This window comes from Cervus elaphus, chromosome 14 (assembly GCF_910594005.1).
Source record: "Cervus elaphus chromosome 14, mCerEla1.1, whole genome shotgun sequence".
NCBI classification, from domain to species: domain Eukaryota; kingdom Metazoa; phylum Chordata; class Mammalia; order Artiodactyla; family Cervidae; genus Cervus; species Cervus elaphus.
The window spans coordinates 29,840,534-29,865,517 of NC_057828.1; the positions used below are offsets into that span (position 1 = coordinate 29,840,534).

The 24,984-nt window shown below is 40.8% G+C and overlaps 1 protein-coding gene across 2 annotated transcripts in view; it reads left to right on the forward strand.

The window, feature by feature from the left end:
* Positions 1 to 1,193: 1,193 nt before the first annotated feature.
* LOC122707729 (40S ribosomal protein S25-like) overlaps positions 1,194 to 24,984 on the forward strand; it is a 57,149-nt gene continuing 33,358 nt past the window's right edge. The window contains exons 1-2 of one of the 2 annotated variants that reach the window (XR_006344893.1): positions 1,194 to 1,301; positions 7,037 to 7,171. Coding sequence is in view for 1 of the 2 variants with exons in the window: in XM_043923545.1 (XP_043779480.1) it covers positions 1,242 to 1,301 (60 nt within the window). In the remaining variant the exon portion in view is untranslated. Of the gene's footprint in view, positions 1,302 to 7,036; positions 7,172 to 24,984 lie in introns of those variants that run through there. The other variant, XM_043923545.1, reaches the window with a different exon arrangement.

The window sequence follows — 24,984 nt, forward strand, 5'->3', positions numbered from 1 at the left end:
TACATACTAAATTAAATTTTTTGATGGACTGTCATTAAATATAAAAAATTCAAACTACAGAAAAAAATTATTCTTACCAACTTTTCAACTTTAGAGTAGAGGGGAAGACTGACATTCACAAAACAAATTTCTAAAAACCATTCTAGGTCCAACAAATAAACAAATCCATGTTTATTATCCATGTTAGTCATGCAAACAAATAAACAGATCCATGAAAATTGAAACTTTCCATGTTGAAGAAAAGATGGCAGAAATAGTAGGACACGATGTGTGTCAAGATCCTTAAAAATACTTACACTGTTTTATATAATAAAAGAACAGTAAGTTTGGATGGAAAAAAAAGGATTTTGAAATGAAAGGATCTTGGTTGAGCTTTAGCATTACATCTTAGAATAAATTAATGCCTGAGTCTTGGTGTCTTCATTTACAGGATGGGGCTATTATTATTTACCTGAAAAAAGTCATTGTGAATAGGAGTAATATAAGTAAAATGTCTGGAGATTAATGAGTGCTCCATAAGTCATCACTATTTTTATTAGCCATTATTACTATTTTGTATCCAAAAATTATCTGTCTCAGAGCAAAGCTAACATTGCTTTAATTAGCTTTATACACAGAAGTGTTGACATAGATTATTTATAGTTAGAAATATTCTAAGTGCCTTCCCACAGGGAATGGCAACAGAAATTATGGTTCTTCTTCTCACTGGGATATCTTGCAGCCATTAAAATGAATGTTTTTGTAGGTTATGTAATATCATGGAAAAACGCTCATGGCAATGTTTAGTGGAAAAAAGATGAGTAAGACTACAATTTTAAAAAAGGAAAAAAAAATATGAATAACAGCCTGGAAGAAAAAATGCTGAAATGTTAACAGTGACTGTGATTGTGAAGACTATGAATAATCTATTTTCTCATATTATCTTCTTAATTTTCAATATTCTTAAAGCTAATATGAAATACTTTTGAAAAAATCTACAAAAGCAAAGACACTCTGAAAAATTACATTTGTAATCTGGATGTTATTTAAAGAGTTAGTCTTGGGCAACATGACTGAGGCTATGATACTTCTCAGCCCCTGCAAAGGGGGAGGAACTCTCTAAAGTTCTAAAACTGAAGACTTTTATCTGTCAGTGACCTCATCTATTATGAAAATCACTGAAGACTCTGATGGAGACCACAGGGGAAGAGTCCAGAAGCATTGGTCAAGCAGAGCTTACTCCTGGAACCAAATTCAGGAAAATGGATAAGCGCCCTCACCCACTGCACTCTGGGAGGAACAAGCTCCTGGATTACAAACATGTGAGTGCTGTCTGCCTCTGAATCTGTCTTTTCCTGCATCCTTTTCCCTTTCTTCCTCCTCACCCTTCCATCCTCCACCTCCTCTCAAAAGCTGAGAGTTTAACAAAACAAGCTAGTGTAGAATATAAAATAGAACAGTGTTTCTGTTTTCTGCTGAAACAGTGTTTCAGCAATAATGGGCACACCCTTTAATGTGATCATCTTACTATTGGTAATCAATCCCAACGACATAAACAGAGAGATGTGGGGAAAGATGTATTTAAGAAGCTGTTGATTGAGACTTTCCTGGTCATCCAGTGATTAAGAGTCTGCCTTCCAATGCAGGGGACATGGGTTCTATCCCTGGTCGGGGACCTAGATCCCTCATGCCCCAGGGCAGCTAAGCCCACATGCCACAACTACTGAGCCTGAGCACTGCAACTAAAGATCCTGAGTGTTGCAGCCAGTGTAGCCAAATAAATTCTTTTTTAAAAAAAACTATTTATCCTAAGGAAAAACAAACAGAAGGTACAGTACAATAGCAGGGGGCTGGTTGAATAAATTAATGCTTCTCTATATGATAAACTCATGTGTAGCTATTAAATTGTTTTGGAAGAATATTATTATAAGAGTTAAGTGATAAAAACATATAAACTAAACTCTATATACAATAGAACGCCAATTCAGGAAAAGAAAGACAAACAAAATCCACAGATATCTGAATATGTGAATTTGAGTTAACCAGAGAGATACTACTCCGGTAAGTTAAAATAGTTTTATCTGAATGTGGCATCATGTTGCATGATAACCCATTCCTTTACACTGTCTACACGTTTTTAGGGTTTCTTTTTTAACAATAAGCATATATTATTTTCAGATATAATGAAAACTAAAATATTATCTAACAAACAAATTAGTAATTATTACGGAAATAGGAGAATCTTTGTTGGTAAGATTAAATTCTAAGGAGAAAATGATTGCTTTTCTTGTCTCTTCAGTCCTTTTTTACCTGGATCTCCTCACCAGCATCAATGACACCATCTACTCAGAATCCTTAGTGAATGTGTTAGGAACCTCAATATGCCCTGACATTCAGTTCCTTGCTTCAATAATGAGTCTATATATATATAGGTTCATTTAGTGCTTATGAAAAGATTTTGTGAGTTGTTGGATTGCCTATGCCTACTTTCTTGGGCTTCCCTGGTGGCTCAGATGGTAAAGAATCCACCTGCAAGGCAGGAGATCTGGGTTATATACCTGGGTTGGGAGGATCTCCTGGAGGAGACCACGGCAACCCACTCCAGTATTCCTGCCTGGAGAATCCCCATGGATAGAGAAGCCTGGCGGGCTACAGTCCACGGGTCACAGAGAGTCAGACATGACTGAGTGACTAAGTACATGCCTTCTTTCAGAGAAAACTGGACTTTTCTGGGTTGGCCCTGGTGAATACCACCTGCTAAAGATTGCTGTGGAAACCGATTTTGACCCCCAATCAAAGTGTTAGCCCCATGAAAGTAAGGGCTGTCTTTGCTTATTATGGCTTTATGCTCAGCAGTCAGTATACCTACCAGTAGACATAGGAATCACCTAGTAATATGTGAATAGATTTTGAATGAGTGAATCAATGAATTAATATTTGCTTCATAAATGAAGGAAAAATCAAACAAAAAAGAGTGGTATGTTAACACCCCATTACATTTTTAGGGGGATGGGAGACAATTCTTTATGAATCTCTCACATTCTTCTCAGCTAGGTTTTAACAACCAGTTTACTCAAATTTGTTTACATTCCGGAGAGTAGAGAGAATGTTTCCCTTCATGGAGAGAGTCCAGGACAGTAAAGATAAAGACCTCTCTCTCCCCTTCTCAGGGAAAATTTGTTTATATTGCAGGGTAATAAATATCCTGTTTCTTGGGGGTGTGAGGTGAGGGGAGGATAAGGCAGCTCAGGGTTCCTCAGGGATCAGACACCCGCTCCTTGCATGGTATTCAAGTGACTTGGGGAGTAAGGACCTGATGCAAACAGGGAGCTCACACTGTGCTGCGCTGTGCATAATAAAGCGTCTAAATCTACCTGGACTTACTGTCTTCTTGCTGGCCAAAGCTATGGGGCTGTGAGAAGACAACCTGTCTGCTATTGCTCTGCTGGTTAGTGAATGCTTGACGGTTGGACACACTTTTTATTGCTTTTGTTTGGTGGCCAGGGTCTCAGTGAGCAAGAGTGGATTAGGGGAAGTAGCCTGAGTATGTGTGTCCTTACTTGGTCAAATTAGCGTATAGTAACTGAGATCCATGGTGCTGGATAGTGAGCTGAGTTCAATTCAAAATAGACCACAGGAGAAATTGAAATAGAGGTTTAGTTCTGGGTGGAAGGAAGTACGAGACATATTGCAAGGGGCCACATGGGGAGGTCAAGGCAGAGCTAGAGAGGAAGGCAGGACCTGGGGCACGTGCCTTTGTTAGGGTCTGTGGGTGTAGGGCTTTGGAGATCCTGGGCTAGGGCCTGATTGGTCAGTTGAAACCAAAAGAGTAAGGTTTTGGTAAACTCCATTGGGAGAGCATAGCTTACCTAAGGGGCACCTAAAAGGAAAGAGCTGGGGGTCAGGGGAGACTTGGTCACAAGGGCTGTTAAGAAGTCATATCAGGAACTTACATTCACTTGTGACTCTGTGGCTGCTATCCAGGGCTTGTGCTTGCGTGAGAGGCCTCGTGTTAGTTTAGGGCCCTGCAGGCTATTTGACTGAATAAAATGAGGCAGAGGCAGCAATACCATCAAGTTACTTAGCTGAACTCTCCATGATGTGCCTCATTGTCAGACAAACCTCTCTTTTGTGACTTTGGCTAAATTGCTTAATGCCTCAAGTTCCTCTATCTGTAAAATGACTTTCTTATAGGGTTGCTATAAAGATTAAACATAAAGCACCCAGTCTAGTGGCAGGCACCCAATACTACTACCCCTGCAAAAGTTAATTTACTCTCTTCCCTATAAGCCCAGAAATCATATATTACAGTTTACTTAAATAGCCACTATATAGACTACTCTTTCATAACTTTTAATCTACAATTTCCACTTAGAAGAAAAACCTTTTTTAAAATAGTCATTTAAAATTCTTGTTAAATGCAATTATAGGTGCTTTTTCACAGCCATATTAAAAATACTTTCATAAAAAAGTTGTAAATATGGAAAATCATGCAAGAAATATACAAACTAGCTTACTGCACAAATGGAAATCTTATTTATCTTAATTTCCCAGAGGGGAGGGGGAGGAGGAGTATTTATTAAGTGACAATCGCCAAGCCACTTTATTTGCATTATCTTATTTAAAGTGGTCAGCAATTTTCTGTTTCATTATTTTGCAAATGAAGAAGCTTCGGCTCAGAGATATTGCAACTTGTACAAGTTTACAGAGTGATGAAAGCAAAGTTTGAAATGGGTCTGTTTGACTTTAGAGCATGAAGTCTTTCTTTTACAAGTTTTAGGAGCTGAGCTGTAAAAAGTATCCTTTCTAAGCCTTAAGACCTCGGCTCCTCATTCCCTGCCCCCTTCCTTATCTTTCCTTGGTCTCCCAACTGTGTCCTCCTTAATGAATTATGACTGAGTTCCCCATTGTCCTCAGAATGGCAGTACTTTGATTCCTCTGGTGTGTAGGATCCCACCTCCTCCCAAATATTGAATTGCATAATTTCATATGCAAGAGGATTTAAAAATTTTTTTATTTGCTTGTCTGTTTTTGCTAAAGGAGTAAAGAGGATCTGGTGATAGAGCTGGGGGTGAGAGTGATAGTGAAGGGGCTACGTGGACATTTGCCTTTTTAATTTATTTAATTTTGACCTTCTAACTTCTGCATCTTCTTGTATATTTAGGACTTCCACAGTGTGAGGGGAGAAGTCTAGACAATTGTTACCCAGACCTTTTTGCTGCCTGTGTGTGATGCATGACCGAGGCCTGGGCAGTCAGACAAAGCCTTTAAGGACTCTGAACTGGAAACTAGTGAGCAGGATGAGGTTGGGGCCAGAAGCTGAAAGATTAGTGTCACTGAAAGACTTTGTCCATGTCTGGGAAGCATCAGCATCTTTTGGGGGCCAAGGAACAGTAAAACTCATAGTCAGATAAGGGGCTGTCCTTCCACTCTGCTTCTGATTGCCACAGCAATGGGCATGTCTGGTACCCTGAGAACTCCAGGTTCATCAGGGAAAGAAGCCTGAGTTCTATAGAGGTGTCTTTGTATCCTCCTGGGCTGCCTCAGTAGAGGGGCCAGGAGCCTCAATGAGGAGCTGGGCAGAGAATATGAGCAAGTGTTTTCTGAGCACTCATGAGATACTCTCCCAGGGAGGGAGGGAGATGGAGACTGGGGAGATTCAAAGGGGTGGTCTCTGCACAAGCAGGTGGCAAAGGGTCATATACTTTAGACTCATGAGGTCTGGGATAGTCAGGTGACTTAGACGTTCGAGAGACCTCTTCACAACAATCCTGCCAAAGAGTGTGGGCTTGAAGTAGTAAAGACCAATTTCACATCCCACCTCTGGCACAAATAAGGTGTGTCAGCGACCTGTCACAGAAATGGAGTCACAATGTCCACATCTGTGAAATGGGCATAATAATACACCTTCACCTACAATTTGTAGGGCAATCATGAATAAATGAGAGTCTATAAGTCTAAGAGCAACACTTTTAGCGGGGGAGCCAGGACTTAGGTACAAGCTATACATGTACCTTAGAAAACATTTACTATGTTAACCAGTGGTAGGAAAGTGAGAGGTAGCTAATGGAAAAAGGGTAACTTTAAAAAATTTATATATGTATTTGTTTATTTTTTGTTTCAGTGGGTTTTTGTTGTTGCACATGGGCTTCCCTCTAGTTGTGATGAGGGAGGGGCTCCTCTCTGGTTGTGGTGGACGGGCCACTGAGGTGGTTTCTCTTGTTTGGAGTAAGGCTGTAGGACACACAGGCTTCAGTAATTGTGGCACATGGGCTTAATTGCTCTGAGGCATGTGGAATCTTCCCAGACCAGGGATTGAGCCTACGTCCCCTGCCTTGGCAGGTGGATTCTTAAACACTGGATCTCCAGGGAATTTCATACACCGCCCACCCCCCCCCCCCACCCCTGCAAAAAAAAAGCAAATGTTTTGATCTCCTACATTTGCCTGTAACACATATTTGGAGCATTCTAACTAACAATTCTGTCCTTTGGCTAAGAAGTCGTTGATTGGAAACACCGTAGAGTGAATATCTGCTTGGTTGTTTTTGAGTAGGGCACAGCATCCCTTCTTTTAGAATTTGCCTTCCCAGCCCTGATGGGTTCTGATGGGGCTACTCATTTCAATACTCAGACTTCTGACCACAAGAACTCTATGTGGTCCAGACAATTAGAGTGCATCACTGTTTCTGGAATCCAGTCTGGAACAGAGACACTTGGGGTCAAAGCCTCTGGTATCGCGTTTAGTGGCAGTAAGTTAGAGAAATGCAGACCACAGGCTCCTGCCCACCGAGGCCTGTGCTGTATCTTTTTTGCCATTCTGAAACCATTTCTTCAGCTTTTCCTCAGCATACTTTCAGTAACACCTATCTCCTATTTATGTTAGAGTTTACTTCTTTTGCTCAAAGTGAAAAATATCCTTACAGAGTGATTTTAATTTGTGTAATGGAGGGGAAATGTCACTTAAAACAAAAACTGCAAAGTAGCTTTTGGTTTTAGAGAGGAGGGTGGTTTTGAGATGATGGGGAGGTATTTCTAAGTCATCCCTTTCCTCTTACAGACGCTGGAGGGAGAGTGAGGAAGAGAAGGCAGAGCCACGCCTAGTGGGGCACAGAGATGGATTGGGTAGCTCTGCCTAACAAAATGTGAGAAGTTTCTGGAAGATGGTAAGCAAAAAGATGGTAGGAGGCTAGAAATTAGGGGTATAAAGTGGCCAGAGGAATCTTGAGAATAACACATTTGATGTTAAATAGTTTGAATTATTTCACTGTGAATTCAGTATCCATTTCCCCATGGATATTTGTCAGCTACGCACAAATTTCTGTATGACTAAATGTGTGTGTGTGTGTGTGTGTGTGTGTGAAGGAACAGGCCTAGGATCTATGCCTGGCATGATGTGGTGTAGAATAAGGATGGAAAACACGAGAAGGCAAGATGATCCATACATCGAAACACTTTACACCACAGGGTAGGTTCATTTACCCTCGAGAAACGGTGGCATGCAGGCCTACCTCTGCAAGTGGTTTCATTTTAATCTCAGAGAGCAGAGTGCATCAGCTAACATCTGGTTTCTACACCTGTATTCATAGTCAACACACTTGGTTGGGATTTAGACGGGACAAAGAAAAGCTTGGAAGAGAAGTAGGGAAGAACCTTGTTCCTCTAGAGCAGGGGCTGGCAAACCACAGCTGTTGGTACAAATACTTTCACTGCAACACAGACGGCTCATTCATGTGTATTATTTCTGTGGCTGTTCTTACCTATACAGGCAAAGGGGATTTGCCATGGAAATCATGTGGACCACAAGGTCTAAAATTGTTACTCCCTGGCCCTTTGAAGAAATGTTTGCCTACTTCTGTTCTAGAGACCAAAAAAAAAAAAAAAAAGGCTTTTAGGAAGAGACAGACTTTGGCTGAAGGTTTAAAGAATGTCCTACATATTTGGCTCATAAGCCTGAGTTGATGTGACACAGTTTATTTCAAGAGAAACCAGGTAAAATCTAAACCAAGTACAGGAATGCCTTTTTATTCTATTTATTTGTTTGGCTGTGCCAGGTCCTTGTTGTGGCACATGGGACTTTTAGTTGTGGCATGTGGGATCTAGTTCCCTGACCAGGGATCAAACCAGGGTGCCCTGTATTGGGAATGCAGAGTTTTAGCCACTGGACCACCAGGAAAGTCCTAGGAATGTCTTTAGAAAAACTAGAAATTTCTTAATTCTCTTCTTCTCTTGACTGTCATCAGAAGCAGTCTGGTAAATGGTAGAGGGCATCAGTTTGGGATTAAATGTTCATAGACCTGTACCCTGGCTGTGTGATTTTGAGCAATTTGCTTGACTTGAGCAATTTGTGAAATATATCTGTTTTCTTACTGATAAATGTGTAGAATAAAGTCCATTACATGGGGCTGTTATGAAAACTAAATGATACAATGCTCAGTGTGCCTAGAATTTTGAAAATTCTTCATTCACCCACCCTTCACTTCCTGCCCTCAACTCTTTTCTGTACTTTGGGCATATAAAGGAGGGCTTCATAATTAGCCAAGTGTCCCCAAGTTTGTCTTTTTGCTACTAACCAGTCATAACTATCCATTGTTTGACTTCATGCCAGCCAGGAGATTAGGAAAGGCTGAGGGAATAATAATGTTTAGATCCACCTGGAGTCTTCGTATTATTCCAAGGAGAGAAGGGAAGTCAGACCTGGCTGGTTCCCTAGGAGTTCCCCAGCCTTCTGAGCCCAAATTCCCAGGTCTGAACCTCAGTATGTAAGTGGGGAGGAGGAAACCAAGGTCAAGAAGGGTTTTAGGTCAGGCCTGTAGAGGGGTCAGAGGCCCAGCAGCAGAAAAGCCCAGACCAAATATTTGAGATAATTTGGACTAACACCTTCTCTTTGGATTTGTGGTGGTGGTTTAGTCACTAAGTCATGTATGACTCTTGCAACCCTATGGTCTGTAGCCCACCAGACTCCTCTGTCCATGGGTTTCTCCAGGCAAGAATATTGGAGTGGGTTGCCATTTCTTTCTCCAGGGATCTTCCTGACCCAAGGATTGAACCCAGGTCTCCTGCACTGCAGGCAGTTTCTTTATCAACCAGGCAACCAGGGAAGCCCAGGTTTAAAACCCCAGACATATGACATGGGAATTGGTTTCTATGACTATAGGATTTCTGCTTGAACAATGCTTCCCTCATAGCTCAGTCGGTAAAGAATCTGCCTGCAAATGTAGGAGACCCGGGTTCGATTCTTGGGTCGGGAAGATCTCCTGGAGAAGGAAATGGCAATCCACTCCAGTATTCTTGCCTGGGAAATCCCATGGACAGAGGAGCCTGGCAGGCAACAGTCCATGGGGTCACAAGAGTCGGACACGATATAGCGACTAAACCACCACCACCAAGGCAAGACCCAAAATTATCCCCTACCAAGAAATTACCTACCCACCTGCCTTCTGGGAAAATGCCTTTCAAGTTGATGTGCTGGGTTTCCCTGGTGGCTCCTGCCTGCAATGCAGGAGATCCAGGTTCATTTCCTGGGTTGGGAAGATCTCCTGGAGAAGGGAACAGCAACCTACTCCAGTATTCTTGCCTGGAAAATTCCATGGACAGAGGAGCCTGGTGGGCTACAGTTCACGGGGTCGAAAAGAGTTGGATATGTCTAAGTGACTGACTCATGTTCACTAATGTGCCTGAAAAGTCTGACCTCTTAAACTTGACTATATCACAGAACTACTGTGCCTTCTACCTTGTTTCCATGTTAGAAGAGAAAAATGCCTCTTTCCCACCTGACTGTCAAGCCAGCTTTCCGTAGTGCTGAAGTTAGAAGAACTCCAGTCTCCAGGGAGAAATTTTAAGTCCTCTTCATTTTTGAAAGCAAATTAAGACCTCTTCAGGCTCATAAAACTCATCATCACCGAAGAATGCTGGTAGCCACCACTGAGTTCTTGCTAAGCATCAATTGTTTCACAGGGATCTTCTCTCTCTCTCTCTTTTTAAACAATTTTTTGGATGTCTTTATTGAATTTATTACACTATTGCTTCAATTTTATGTTTTGGTGATCTGGCCACAGAGCATGTGGGATCCGAGTTCTGGACCAGGGATCAAACCCCAGCTGCTTGCATTGGAAAGCGAAGTCTTAACCACTGGACCACCAGGGAAGATCCTGGATCTTATTTCTAATCTATAGCACAAGTCAGATGGACTGGACTTGTTACCCCCATTTTAGAGATGATGAAATTGAGGGTTGAAAAGTTAAATCTCTTGCTTAAAACAAAGGTGATGAGATCCGTTTAACTCTAAAGCCACAAGCTCCCTTGGCACATCTATGTTAGTTTTGCTCACAAAGATCTAGATCAGTGTTTCCCTAACTGCCCAGTGTTTCCCTAATCTCCCCTGGAGATTCTGATTTGGTGGATCTGAGCTGGGTTGGGAGAATTTAGGATCTGATAGGTGATTCTTGTCATCCAGAAATCTAAGAATTTGTCATCTAAGAATTTGGGAAGCACAGGTAGTCATCAAATTTCTCCCTCCCCCCCATAGTCCCAAACTGTGACTTTTATGGGGAGGCTGAAGTCAGGCATGTGTATAAGACACAAGGCAAGAGGCTTCCTGAGACACCTGCCCCGATAAAATCCAAGCATAAGGTGATGAAAAAGCCCAAGTTTGATAACAGCTCCCATTTCTTATGAGCCTGACATGATTTCCTGGGGATCTGAGATGTATAACGTGGACTAGTAACTGTGACTGGGATAATTGTGATGAATTAGCTTAATTAGCTTTTGTGGACTGACTTTAGCAGATGCCAGCTGTGAAAATGGCCAATATAAACTAGGCAGGGCCTCAGAATGACTGAGGGAAGTAGGTTTCTTGGGTTGTAAGAGCACAGTGGGCTCAGGGACATGAGTGGTTGTAGATGGTTGCAATGAGGAAGCTGCAGAGAAGATGCTGAGTCCAGATGCTGAGCAGACACAGCTGGACCTGAGCAGGTGCGGGTGGGGGTGCTTTCTTCCCTTCAGGTATCCTTCCTTACAGGCTGCTAGCGAAGTGCTGGCGTATGCCAGTGTTGATACAGAAAGGACAGGGAGAAAAGATTTTAAAAAGCCTTTAACTTAAATTCAAACTTATGACAAGTCTTTCATGTGGCAGTAATTTGAAGATAAAGACAAAATCATAAAACATTTATCTCTAGGCAGAAAACTGGTCTTTTGGAAATAAAATAGAAAATAAAGGGATGTGGGGCCAAGGGAATTCTGTTTAATGTTTTGAATGGACAAAACTAACCTCCCCCACCCCCCCCAAAAAAAAATACAAGATGAAACAAAGATAGGAAAAGAGAGAAAATAAACAATGAAAACAATAGCAAGGAAACAATAACCAAGTAATTTAAAAACAGAAACAGATTTTATGTTTTTAAAAACCTGACCCTCCCACCGAAAAAACAAGAAGAAAGGAAGACAATAAAAGAGAGAAAATAAACAACAAAAACAATATCAAAGAAACAGTAACAAAGTAATTTAAAACAGAAAAAAATATTTTTGCTTGTCTAGAATGAAAACTGGTCCTACTACCATTCATATCGTCTCCTCTATTGGTGCATGATTGTATAGTAATTCAGAATAAGAAGATGTATCTGTTAGAATTAGGTCCAAATGTGTACAACAAAAATAAATATATAAGTAGAAGTGGCTTCAAAAGAGAGTTTAGTTCTTGCATCATGAAAGAAGTCCAAATGGAGATAGTCCAGAGCTAACGTGGTGGCTGTTCATGGTCTCAGAGACCCAGGCTCCCACACTCTTTCAGTTCATCCATTCCTTCATCAGCATTTGGCTTCTTCCCACCAAAAGGCTGCTTAAACTCCAGCCATCACGTCCACATTTTGTCCTCAAGAATAAGAAAGAGAAAGTAGCAAAGAGCATGTGTTAGCTAACTTTCAAGGAAGATTCCTGAAAGTTGCTCCATAAAACTTCTGACCCCATCTAACTGACCAGCATTTAGCCTCAGGGCCATAGTTAGCAGCAAGGGAGAAGGGGAAGCTGGTCTTCAGTCACACGCGTGCACAGCTGAAAATTAAGGATTTAATCACTAAGACAGAAGGGGTGAATGGATAGTAGAGTGGGCAAATTGTTTTTGCCACAAAATGTAATGTCCTACCCATAAGGAAGCAGCTTATGGAAGCTCTGGGCTTGGTAACCAACAGGATCTGAGAATAAGCCTTCCCTTTCTGGCCCCGCCCCCTCATCTGAAGCAGGAGTCTGAAGGCTAAAATAAAATGCTCTTCCCTGATCTTTCTCTGCATGGCCACCGCAACAAAGCCTCTAACCAGTTGGCCTCAGACAAACTTTTGCCATGAGCTCCGGAAGGCTGTGCAGACTACTAAGCTTCACCGACATCCTGGGAGCAAGTCACTGGTTCAGAAAGGAAGGTCCCGTCTGCGCACTGCCAGGCGTGTTCCAGAAGGTGGGCGCTGTCCTGGGCACTGCTCACTGGGGATTCCGCTGCTGAAACTTCCTGCCATACCGGCTGGCCTGAGACCTGGAACTAGCACTCCTGCTGCAGCAAGCATGACCCCACCTTGTTTTCCCTCACGCCAAGAGTGTGAGAGCTCATCATTTAGCTGCCCTCAGTAGGGCTGAGAAGGCAGGAATGATGGGATGGCTGGAGGAAGAGGGCTGCACAGCTCAAAGGGCTGGCCATGCAGGTTAACAGGCACATCCAGTGAGCCTTTACTCTATGCCAAGCACCATTCAGGTTTGTTTTTTTTTTAAAATATTTAATCCTCACAGTAAACTGGGGGTGAAGATGGACTCATTATACCAATTTTGCAGAGGAGAGAACAGAGTCTTATAGAGGCTACTTGTTCAAAGTGAACTCAGCTAATAGATAGGTGATACAGTCAGGTTTTAAGCCCGAGGCCCTTCTGACCTCAGAGAGTACCCTTTAGCCCCTACATGATGCCCTCTAGCCTTTGTAAGGGAGCTGCTCAGAAATACTCATCCTTTCTCAATGCTTTCATATCGACATGTAGACAGAGCACAGATACACGGCTACAACTGGGATAGGGGTCAGAGGCTTCATTTTGTGTTGTTATGTAGGAAGCCAGAGGGAGACGTGAACATTTGAGCAAAACTGACGCTGACTTACTGCTCTAAATAAGAATCAGCCCAGTGTAAGCTTGAAAGTGGCAACCTTTTTTTCCTCCCTACTTCATTGCCACCTCTTTTGCTCTGCTGCCTTTGAGCAGTTGTCAGTGATGCTAACAAGCTGGCAGGGGATGTCAGGAAAGAGATAATTTATTCCCCATCTCCAGCAGCTGAGGATAGCACCTCCCCAATGACAGACACTCTTCCTACAGAGAGAAAGCAGCAAACTCTGGCATCTAATGAGTGGCCAGCTGGGGTTTCATGCCTCATGCTCACGTGGTGCAAAGGGAAGGGGAAGGTTTTATTTCTAGATACATTTTGGTGCTGTCTGAAAGATGTTGGCTTATGAAGCACAAAGGCTGGCTCCTGGGACCACCACGAACACAGGCCCCACTGTTAAGCCAGCCAGTGCTGAAGAAGGCTCTGGTCTACCCACCCCTGGAACTTCTTTGAAGCCATCAGAAGAGACTGGCTTAGAAAAGCAGAGAGCTTGTTTTCATTGTTGTTTATTTAATTTCTGTTCTTCTTTTTTTGTAGTACAATTTGTCTCTTGTTTCGGTAGCTGTCTTCCTCTATTGCCTGGCCCTTTATCAGTGGCCAGGCAATAGAACCAAATCTGTGGTGGTTCTGGCAGTTTTTTGGGCCAATGAGTAGATTTCACCAGAATGATAACTTTTTGATAACAAATCTCTAGTCCAGATCAGTTTTTCTATATAGTTCATAGTGTCCAGAAGTAAAAAGAATACATTCATGTTGCTCAGGAGTTCTTTCCGGAAGTGAGATCTTAAAGAAATTTCTACCGTAGTTCTTCATAAAGTGGCCTCTAATATAATGAACAAAATGAGAAAAAAAAAAAAAATGAACAAAATGTCTAGTATTAGGATATTATCATGATGAAGGTTGCTGGGTTGAGCAAATAAAACTATAGAACACCAATTAAATTTGAATTTCAAATAGCAATGAATGATTTTTTAGTTTAAGTATGTCCTATGAAATATTTTCAATATAACTTCTACTAAAAAATTATTGGGGACTTCCCTGGCAGTTCACTGGTTAAAAGTTCTGGTTTAGGGGGCATGAGTTTGATCTTTGGTCAAGGAGCTAAGATCCTGCATGCCATATGGCATGGCCAAAAAATAAATTAAAACAAATTATTGGATACTACATAATCTCACTTATATGTGGAGTCTCAAAAAGTTGAACTAATAAAAGCAGAGTGGAATGGTGGTTGCCAGGGGCTAGGAGTGGGGAAAATGGGGAGATATTGGTTAAGGGTACAAAGTTTCAGTTATGCAGGATGAACAAACTCTGGAGATTAAGTGTGCATTATGGTGGCTGCAGTTAATAATACTATATCATATACCTAAAACTTGCTAAACAAGTAGATTTTAAGTGTACTCACCACATACACACACACAAAGTAACTATATGAGGTGCTGGATATATTAATTATTTTGATCACAATAATCATTTCACAATGTAAACATATATCAAAATATCACACTGTATACCATGAAAATATACAATTTTTTTGCCAGAATAAGTTAGATTTAAACATTTTTTAGGTTTATTTGAAATTCAAAGTCATTGGGGGTTTCAATGTTTTATTTAGCAACCAGACTTGATAAATACACCGTGGAGACTCGTAGAGCTGCTTTTGTTTTGTTTGTTTAACATTTTATCTTCACCCACATTACACACCCACAAAGTCCAGGAAGTCAAACAGTTCGATGTGACTTGCTATAAAAACATGGTTCTTTTACTCTTCTCTTTCTTCATTTCCTGCAGATCCAGAAACAACTATTTTCAGTTCCTCTACCTGATTTTTTTCTGGCAAGTGAGGTGTAGCTTCATTTCTCTAACCTCCATGCTGTACTGCTACATCTTGAATTCTCAGTTTCAGACATTATCTATTGACTTCCTTCTATGGAAGAAGAGAATTTAAGCTTTCCCCACCTTCTCCAAGTCAACTGTCCTCCACAATCTCCCAGTGTAGTTATATGGTCATTTTGATCCAATCAATAGTCAGTATTTACATTATTATGACCAGGTAAACCCTATTCACAGCTGAGCCATTTACATTTCCTTTGTGGCATAACTTCTGGAATCTATTTTTGGTGGTGGTGGAGGGGTAGGGTTAATAATGGTCTTTGCTGAGTTTTTAAGGTACTTATCACTGATTAGTCCCCAAGCTCTTTCCCAGTTATGTAAATCTGTCAATTATTCAAAACACAGTGGGTATTCTATCAATTTCATCTTCTCAGAAAAAAATTTCACCCCGTTTCTTACCTCTGACTTGAATTGATTGATCCCTGGTCACCTGCACAACTTCATCCTGGGATTCCCCCTTTATCACCATTTGGGGCACATCTTTTTCCTCTTGAACCTATTCCCTGGAAGCAGTGTCTCCTATTTCTCTGGTCACTCCCTCATTTAATGTGGTATGCCCTCTGATAAGCCCTCAGTGACTACTTGTTGAAAGAAGAGTGGATAAATCCAGGAAAACTACTGTGTAGGATGAAGACTCTGGCCTCCTGGAGTGTCACCACAGGGGCCTTCACCCTCCTTAGCACGTGCTGTGGTAGCTATCGCAAAACTCTGGATCCCACCTTCCTACTCCTGTCTCCAACCTCCTTGGCTGGTTGGCCTTCTGGTCTCCCCAGAAGTCAGGATGTCTTCATTTCCCATATGAAATGTCAGGGCAAACAGTGTTCATGAGTTAATTGGAGAGTGGCCCCTGGGTGGCAGGTAGGATGCCAGAATGTCCTGCTGGGTTGGGCACTGCTGAGGGACACCTCACCCCTCATAATGGGTGGAATCTCACCTCACTATTGAAATCTTGACTCTCTCCCACTGTTCCAAAGCAAACTATCTGAGTGAAGAAGCATTAAAATGTCATTAGGAGCAGCAGGCACTAGGTGCCGAAACTGCAGTGAGGGTGATGAGTAATGAAGGTAATAAGACACTTGCTCTATTTATTTGTTTTCTCTTCTTTTTTCACTAGTGATTAATTAAATAAAGTGCCTAGCGATTTAATGCTTTGCTTCTCTCCTAATTGGATGTGGATGGTTGTAAAAGGGATAGATTTATTTCCTATTTCCAAATTGTAGCCTGACAGGAATGCTTCTGTTTTTTGATCCCCACTCTCATTTTTCTCTTTCATCTACTTTTCCTCGTCTGATACAGTAAGCATCATGCAGCATGCAACCTTAAGCACTTCCACTGTGACACCACCTGGTCTGACCAGATGTGATGGCTGCATTTATCCAGCTAATAAAACAACATGGCCTGGCTTCATGATTGCAACAAAAAGTTTTATGGTTCAAGATGTCCACATAGATAAAAACTCTTTTTTTTTTTTTTTTTTTTAAGAGCAGGAGGGACTTCTTTCCTTGGAGATGAAATGTGAGTTATAAATAACAATAAGATTATATGCAAGTTCACTTCTTCTGGATTCCATAGTGAGAACAAAGTTTGGTCCAGCCAATTTTCTACGGTAGGTAGAGAGACTGAGGCAGAGAAGTCATATCTAGGTGAGAGAAACATGGAAAAATTCCTCTAATTGGAATTAATTGGAATTCATTCCAACATAATTGGAATGAAAACTGGAGCCCTGCTCATGGCTGTGTAATTAGAAATCATATTCAATGAACAATTATGATGAACACTGTCAATTACCACCTATTCAGGGGAAAATAACTAATATACTTGTTTATGTGGGATATTGCTCTGCTGGCCGTGCTGTAGTTCATGGGGTTGCGAAGAATTGAACACGGCTTAGCAACCGAACAACAACTTGGAGGGAAACATCTTCATGAAATTAATTTCTTTCACTATAGAGGCACAATTAGGATAGTCTTAGCTGCCACTGACTGTCAATAATAGACCCAATATCAAGGTAATAATTGTTGGGGAAAGTACATATTAATTCTGCAGCCAGTTTGAGAAATTGCATCTTTCCCTCAAAGCAGGTCTGACAAAATGATTACTGATACTTTCTGAGAGAAGAGGAAGGAGAAAAAAAAAAAAAAAAACAGAACAAGGAAGGTTTTAAAGGGTGAAAGGTGGATTATAGCAAATATCAGATTATGTCGAGAGGAAAAAAATTTTCCTTCTTCCTGTCTAGGTTCTGTGACTGGTCTAATAATTAAATTGATGCAAGGCACAATTGCACTCATCTCACACACTAGCAAAGTAATGCTCAAAATTCTCCAAGCTAGGCTTCAACAGTATGTGAACCAAGAACTTCCAGATGTTCAAGCTTAGAGGAGGCAGAGGAACCAGAGATCAAATTGCCAACATCCACTGGATCATAGAAAAAGCAAGAGAATTCCAAAAAAGCATCTACTTCTGCTTCATTGACTATGCTAAAGCCTTTGACTGTGTGGATCACAACAAACTGTGGAAAATTCTGAAAGAGATGGGTATACCAGACCACCTGACCTGCCTCCTGAGAAATCTGTATGCAGGTCAAGAAGCAACAGTTTGAACCAGATATGGAACAATGGACTGGTTCCAATTGGGAAAGGAGTACGTCAAGGCTGTATATTGTCACCTTGCTTATTCAATTTCTATGCAGAATGCATCATGTGAAATGCTGGGCTGGATAAAGCACAAGCTGGAATCAAGATTGCTGGGAGAAATATGAACAACCTCAGATATGCAGATGATATCACCCTTATGACAGAAAGCGAAGAGGAACTAAAGAGCCTCTTGATGAAAGTGAAAGAAGAGTGTGAAAAAGTAGGCTTAAAACTCAACATTCAGAAAACTAAGATCATGGCATCTGGTCCCATCACTTCATGGCAAATAGATGGGGAAACAATTGGAAGTAGTGACAGATTTTATTTTCTTGGGCTCCAAAATCACTTCAGCTGGTGACTGCAGCCGTGAAATTAAAAGACGCTTGCTTTTTGGAAGAAAAGCTGTGACCAACATAGACAGCATATTAAAAAGCAGAGATATTACTTTTCCAACAAAGGTCCATCTCATCAAAGTTATGGTTTTTCCAGTAGTTATGTATGGATGTGAGAGTTGGACTATAAAGAAAGCTGAGCACCTAAAAATTGATGCTTTTGAACTGTGGTGTTGGAGAACACTGTTGAGAGTCCCTTGGAATGCAAGGAGATCAAACCAGTCAATCCCAAAGGAAATCAGTCCTGAATATTCATTGGAAGGACTGAAGCTGAAGCTCCAATATTTTGGCCACCTGATGTGAAGAACTGACTTATTGGAAAGACCCTGATGCTGGGAAAGATTGAAGGCGGAGGAGAAGGGGATGGCAGAGGATGAGATGGTTGGATGGCATCACTGACTCGATGGAGCTGGTGATGGACAGGGAAGCCTGGCTGCAGTCCATGGGGTTGCAAAGAGTTGGACATGACTGAGCGATTGAACTGAACTGAACTGACTGAAAACAGATTATCAGGAGAGAAAACAAATTTAATCTCCTATGTATGGGGGTCCTGCAAGGATATAGGTCTGAATAAAGAAGCTTTTATACCTTTTAAATAAACAAACAATAAATATGTGAAGAACTGACAAGGCAGAGGGGTTTGGGCTAGGGGTAGTAAATGATGAAGAAACATGGCTTGTTTTTATAGCCTTTTTGGTCCTAAATCAACCTGTCTCTTGTGATGAGGCTGTCTCCCTTTCTCCTGGTACAGGCAAGGTACATTTCACATGGAAGATTTATCTCCTGCTTTTATGAAAGAAGGGCAGGTGGTGGGGGAGGTCAGAGCAACCTTTCTGCTTTTGCTGTTTCCTCTGACTCCTGAAGCTTAAGATAGTCAGTATGCTAGGGTGCCATATTTTAGTGTAATATGTCCTGAACCCCGTCAATCACAAAGCATATTTAGCTATGGTGTTATTTAAAACAGTGACAGACCCAGTAAAGGCCAGAAAATTGAGAATGATGGGTATACCCAGGTAAAGAAAGATAAACCAGCAAACCACAAGTAGGTCTTGTACAAATCTCTGCCTGGCACGAGCTTGTCCACTTTCTGTCTTTACTCACACTGGGTCTTTGGTCAGACACACCTTCCTTCCCAGCAGAGGATGAGATGATTGGATAACATCACTGATTCAATGGACATGTACTTGAGCAAACTCTGGGAGATAATGAGTGATCGGGAGGCCTGACGGGCTACAGTCCATGGGGTTGCAAAGAGTCAGACACAACCTAGCAACTGAACAACAAAAACATTCTCATTCCCTACTCTAGTTGGCAGGACGGTACTCACAATTGGATGCTTCTTTCAAATGCCCTTTCAGGCGAATTCCACCCACCCCAAGATGACTTGGGTCTCCTCCTGTGCATCTGCAACATCTGTACCCACCTCAGATCCCACTGTACTGTAGTTTTTTGTGCTATCCCTGAGGCCATCTTATTCATTTTCATAGCCCTAGAAAATGCCATGATGCTTGAAAAGCAGTAAATATTTAGAAAATAAGTATTGAACAATTTAATAAATGACTGTTTAATTGTTAAATAATAAAAATAACAATAGCTTGCTTTTGAATTGTACTCTATAATTTTCAAAGTACATCCACACACATTACCTCATGTGCTTCTTGGAGCCTACTGTGAAGTAGGCAGGACAAATGTTAGTATTAAATAGGGCTTAGAATGCAAATTCAATCACTTCTTAAGCTTTAGAGAAGAGATGACACAGTCCAAGTCACACTGATTATTGCACAATGAGAAAACCACTGGGGAACACTATATGCTTGGTCAGAATCCCTTTTTTGGGATTCTGGGTCATCCTTCTACTTATCTTTGGTTATGAACAGATGGCCTTGTGTCCTAAGTCATGAATTGTGAAGTCTAGGCACACATATATAGAATTACTCTTGAGATTATAAATCTAGTAATAATGACCTAAGACTGAAAAAGAAATCTATGTTCTGGCTCAGGGTGTGAGGTATGGAGAGTTTGAGGCTATACTCACTTTCCATCATTCATCCCTCTGGGGTTCCACGAGTTTGGGTTGTCAAATCTTGAGTCATACTTGACACTAGAGAAGGACCATGTTAGAGTGGAGAGACCCTCAAAGCATATGCTAGACTTCAATGTAGCTGTTTTTGTTCTTGGGTATAAAAAGATGCTATAAAACTAAGAAGAGAATGGAAGAAAAAGTAAACACAATTTAATTTAATAAAGTAATGGGCACTTGTACTTTTCGCCTGCCTACTATTTATCCTTCCTTTTCTGAGAATAGCTCTGATTTTCCCTTGAAGAACCACTTCACTACATAAGGTTTTGGTGAGGTCAACCCACTGGTAGTTGGTACCAGGGATAACCGGATAACCTTGGCCTGGCCAGTGAGACCTGCCATCTCCTTAGCAACAGTGATGGGTCCAGGAATGTGCACATGATTCAAATTTCCCCAAGGAGACTCAGTTTTGAGGCGCTACTGAAACTATTGGGATGAAGAAGCTCTTCTTCTCCTATAATGCTAGCTAAAAGGAGAGTATAAACCAGGAGCTGGCAGGGGTTCATCGTGGATAGGTCCTGTTTGAGGTGAAGCCAACAAAGAGAAAAGCAGACCCGGGATATGAGAAAAGAGACGTATGGGCTTGATCTGAATGACCTTCTTCAGTCCCTAGGTATAGGTGAACCTAATGTCAGTTCTACTTACTTTGGATTTTCCAGTTACATGACCTAATATTTATGTAATAAGCTAATGATTTCCTTCTCTCCAGTCAGTTGGAGTTATAGTTTCTTTGTTTATTTATTTGTTTTTGCAACTCAAATTCTGATAGAAGCTTGCAACTTGGAGTAGTATGGTAGGAAAGGAACATGAAACAGATGGAAAAGCTTGGCTCATATGTTCATATGAGGCAAGATTCAGTATCTCACAGAACCCAGGTGGAAAACAGGAAAAGAAAGGAGATTAGAATTTATACGCACCTTAAAAAGACAGCATGGGTGTGTACAAGTGTAGGGGCAGGAGAAGTGATACAGCCAGTCACATGGAAATGTTATTCACTGAAGCTCCAGGTGGGTGTTCTGCTAAGCGGCATGTATGGGAATGGTTTTTAAAGACATGTGGTTGCCATAGTCAGTTATAAAATAGTAAAATATAAGCGCTGTTGCTGTGCTTGTATCCAAGCAGCATTTTGTTATGATCTGGTTATAAGATGTGCCTCTGGAATATGGATGTTTACCTTATGCAAATTATATTAGTGACTCATTTCTTTCACATATAAAAGAGGTAAATAGTGAGTTTTGTTAACTGTGCTGACCAGGGATTCTTTCCCTGGGGTTATGGCTCATGGTTATGCCTCAGTTCTGTGAATCCCTTGAAATTATGTGTAAAAATTGCATATGTGTGCATTTTTCTGAGGAGAGGGTCCAATTCTTCAAAAAGTAGATGAACAAAAGAGTTGATTGGACCTGGAGTGGACACCTGACCCATGTTGGCCAATCAACACCCACTTCCTCCCTTGAATTAAGACTTACAGTGAGCAACTTCCTGCCAATCTCTTAGAGAGGCTGGCAGTGAGGAGAGTAAGCTCAGAGGCTATGGGCTGCCATGAGGAGGGAAAGCAGACACTGTCAAACTGCAGAGGGAGAAAGGTGGAACTGATGTCACAGAATATGAAAGCATGAAGACAGGTGGACCCAGAGTCAGACCATGAGGGCTGTTCTCTGAGCCGCAGCAGCTTGCTGGTTCTTGGTTCAGGTATCACATGATGCCTTGAAGCCTGTTTCTACCTCTGCTTTGCCATCTGTGAGATGCTCCTGTGTCCTTCCAGGACATTTGCTTTTTTTTTTCTTTAAGCTGGCTCCAGTTGGTTTCAGTTATTTGTGAATAAAGGCTCTCACATAAGACAAGGAATTACAGTAAAGAGACATGAGAAGATCCTTGCTGGACGAGGAAGGGGAAAAACAAGTGGGGACTCTTGCATGCATTGTCTCACCTAATCTTCACTGAATTCTTGCCATTTTCCACCTGAGGAAATGCAGTCTCAGAAGGGTTAAAGGTCCTTCTCAAGTCACAGAGCTAAGAAAAATTTATTTATATTATGGTACAATTTAATGAACACAATTTTATTTATGGAAATATCAATAACTCTCTAGTGACTTGGTTAGTAATGTTGGCTTCTTTCTGGGCAAAATGAGTGCAAATTGACAAGCGAAAACTTCATGGGTCTTCCATTCCTGGAGCCCCTGAATTTTCCAAAGAACTTTTCAACTCTCTTTCCAATCAGGAATCATTTTTTCTTTTTATTTAAAAAGTTAATGGTTTCTTTTTTGCCATCTTTAATAAATATTTTTTTCATTACAAAATATATTTATATATTCATTACACAAAAGTTTAAATACAGGAATATTGAAATTGAAAGAAAGACTACCAGTCCAATCATTGTTAACATTTAGATATATTTCCTTTGAATATGTTTTATTATATATACTTTAGTTATTTTGGATTTGTTTCGTCTCATGTAGTTGAGACATTCTGTGTTAAAATTGTGTTTTACAAAATTTTTGTTGTTGCTAGAATTTTGCACTTGTAGAAAGTTTGGCTACTACTTGTGCTATTATTTTTTCTACTGTTACTACTATTATTTTTATGAATGCTAAATACTGTTATCTAATTGTAGAAAGTTATCTTATATTTACAAAATGCTTTCACTTGTATGATCTTTATTTAAAATTTATTTTAATCTAATTTTGGTAAGAACACTTAATATGAGATCTACCTTCTCAATAGATTTTTAAGTGTACATCTAGTGTTGTTCTCTATGTGTATAATGTTGTAGAGCAGATCTCTGGAACTTACCCATCTTACTCAACAGAAATTTTATGCTCATTTATTTATAATTTCCCATCCCCTCTCCATCAGCCCCTGGCAACCATAATTCCATTCTCTGATTGTATGAATTTGACTATATTAGATACCTCATATAAGTAGAATCATGCCTTTGATGTCTTTGTCTGACTTTGATATCAGGGTAACACTGGCCTTGTAAGTGAGTTTGAAGTGTTCTCTCCTCATCAGTTTTTTTGGGAAGAGTTTGAGGCGGATTGGCATTAATTGTTCTTTAAGTTTTTGGTAGAATTTACCAGTGAAGCCCGCAGATTCTGGGCTTTTCTTTGTTGAGAGGTTTTTAACTGCTGATTAATATTATTCAAGTCCTCTGTTTCCTTAGCGATGTCTGGACCTTCCATCCATTAGTAAAAGAGGGGTATCGAAGTTTCCTACTGTTATTGTATTTCTATATATTTCTCAATGTTTGCTTTCTATATTTAGGTGCTCTAATGATGGGTGCATATATATTTATACTTGTAATTGTTTAATCTTCCTAGTGAATTGATTCCTTATCATTATATAGTGTCCTTCTTTGTCTCTTGTCACCATTTTTGACTTAAAATCTATTTTGTCTGATGTAAGTTTAACCATTCTTGCTCTCCTTTGATTATCATTTGCATGAAGTATCTTTTTCTATTTCTTCATTTTCACACTATGCATGTCCTTAAATCTAAAGTGATTTTAGAATTATAGTTGGATTATGTGATCTTAACTAATCTTCCTAATTCCATAAATAATGCAAATCCTTTTACATTTCTATTTTGAAAGGAATAAATTGGAGCTTATAGACTAAATGACTTGCTCATGTCCCTGTTTAGGGAGAGAAAGAACTGGGACTAGACCCAGTCTTCTCATTCATAGTGCTATGCTGTTTCCATAGAACCACCCACTGCATCTCTTCATCCCATCCTCTCCTACATGCACAGAGAAGCTGCCAGATGCCTCAAGTTCCTCAAGGCGCAAAATGAGAAGTCTAGTTTCTGATGTAAAGGCCACATAATTCCTTGGGAACTTCAGCTATCATCCTGTACCCGTGTTTTTAAGTCTTGGTGGCTACATGCTCAGATACTTGAGGTTACTCAGATACTTCTGTGGTTAATATGTTATAGTGGTTCTGGCACTCAAGAGTATTAGATGGTATTATCTACCCTTTTTCTTGTATCATTTATTAGCGCTTTATTATTAAGTGATAAAAAGTTGGATGATATCCATCATATCTTTGTGGTTGTCATGGAGCTTAACTGTGCATCTCAGGCTGGTAAAACCAATTGAGATAATAGTTGGATGAGGAGGAGCTGCTTATTAATGTTAAAATGAGGCAAAGTTCTTCTGCAGGAGGACCGAACGATGCTTTCCAGTGGGAGGGAGGATGGGAACATAACTACACTGCCTAAGCATTGCAAGTGAAAGTGAAAATGTTAGTCGCTCAGTCGTGTCTGACTCTGTAACCCCATGGACTGTAGCCCTCCAGGTTCCTCTGTCCATGGGTTTCTCCAGGCAAGAATACTGGAGTAGGTTGCCATTTCCTTCTCCAGGGAGTCTTCCCGACCCAGGGACTGAACCTAGGTCTCCTGCATTGCAGGTGGTTTCTTTACTGATTGAGCCACTAGGGAAGATGCCAACATATCCCATATTCCAAAGTATGTGTTCAGTCACTTCAGTCATGTCTGACTCTTCGTGACCCCATGGACTGTACCCACCAGGCTCCTCTGTCCATGGGATTCTCCAGGCAAGAATACTGGAGTAGGTTGTCATGCCCCCCTTCAGGGGATCTTCCCAATCCAGAGACTGAACCCACATCTCTTGTATCTCCTGCATTGCAGGCGGATTCCTTACTGCTGAACCACTGAGGAAGTCCATTCCATAGTATAATCAGGGCCAAAATGTTCACAGAAGCTTACAAAGACTCCCAGAATATGCTACATAGTTTCTTCCTCTGGAGAGACAATCTAGAAATTAGGAAGACATGGTGGAATTTGAACAAACCAGTGGCTTTTATATGTTTTCTTGGCATGACCCACAGTAAGAAATACATTGTGGCTCATATGTGTGTGTATAAATG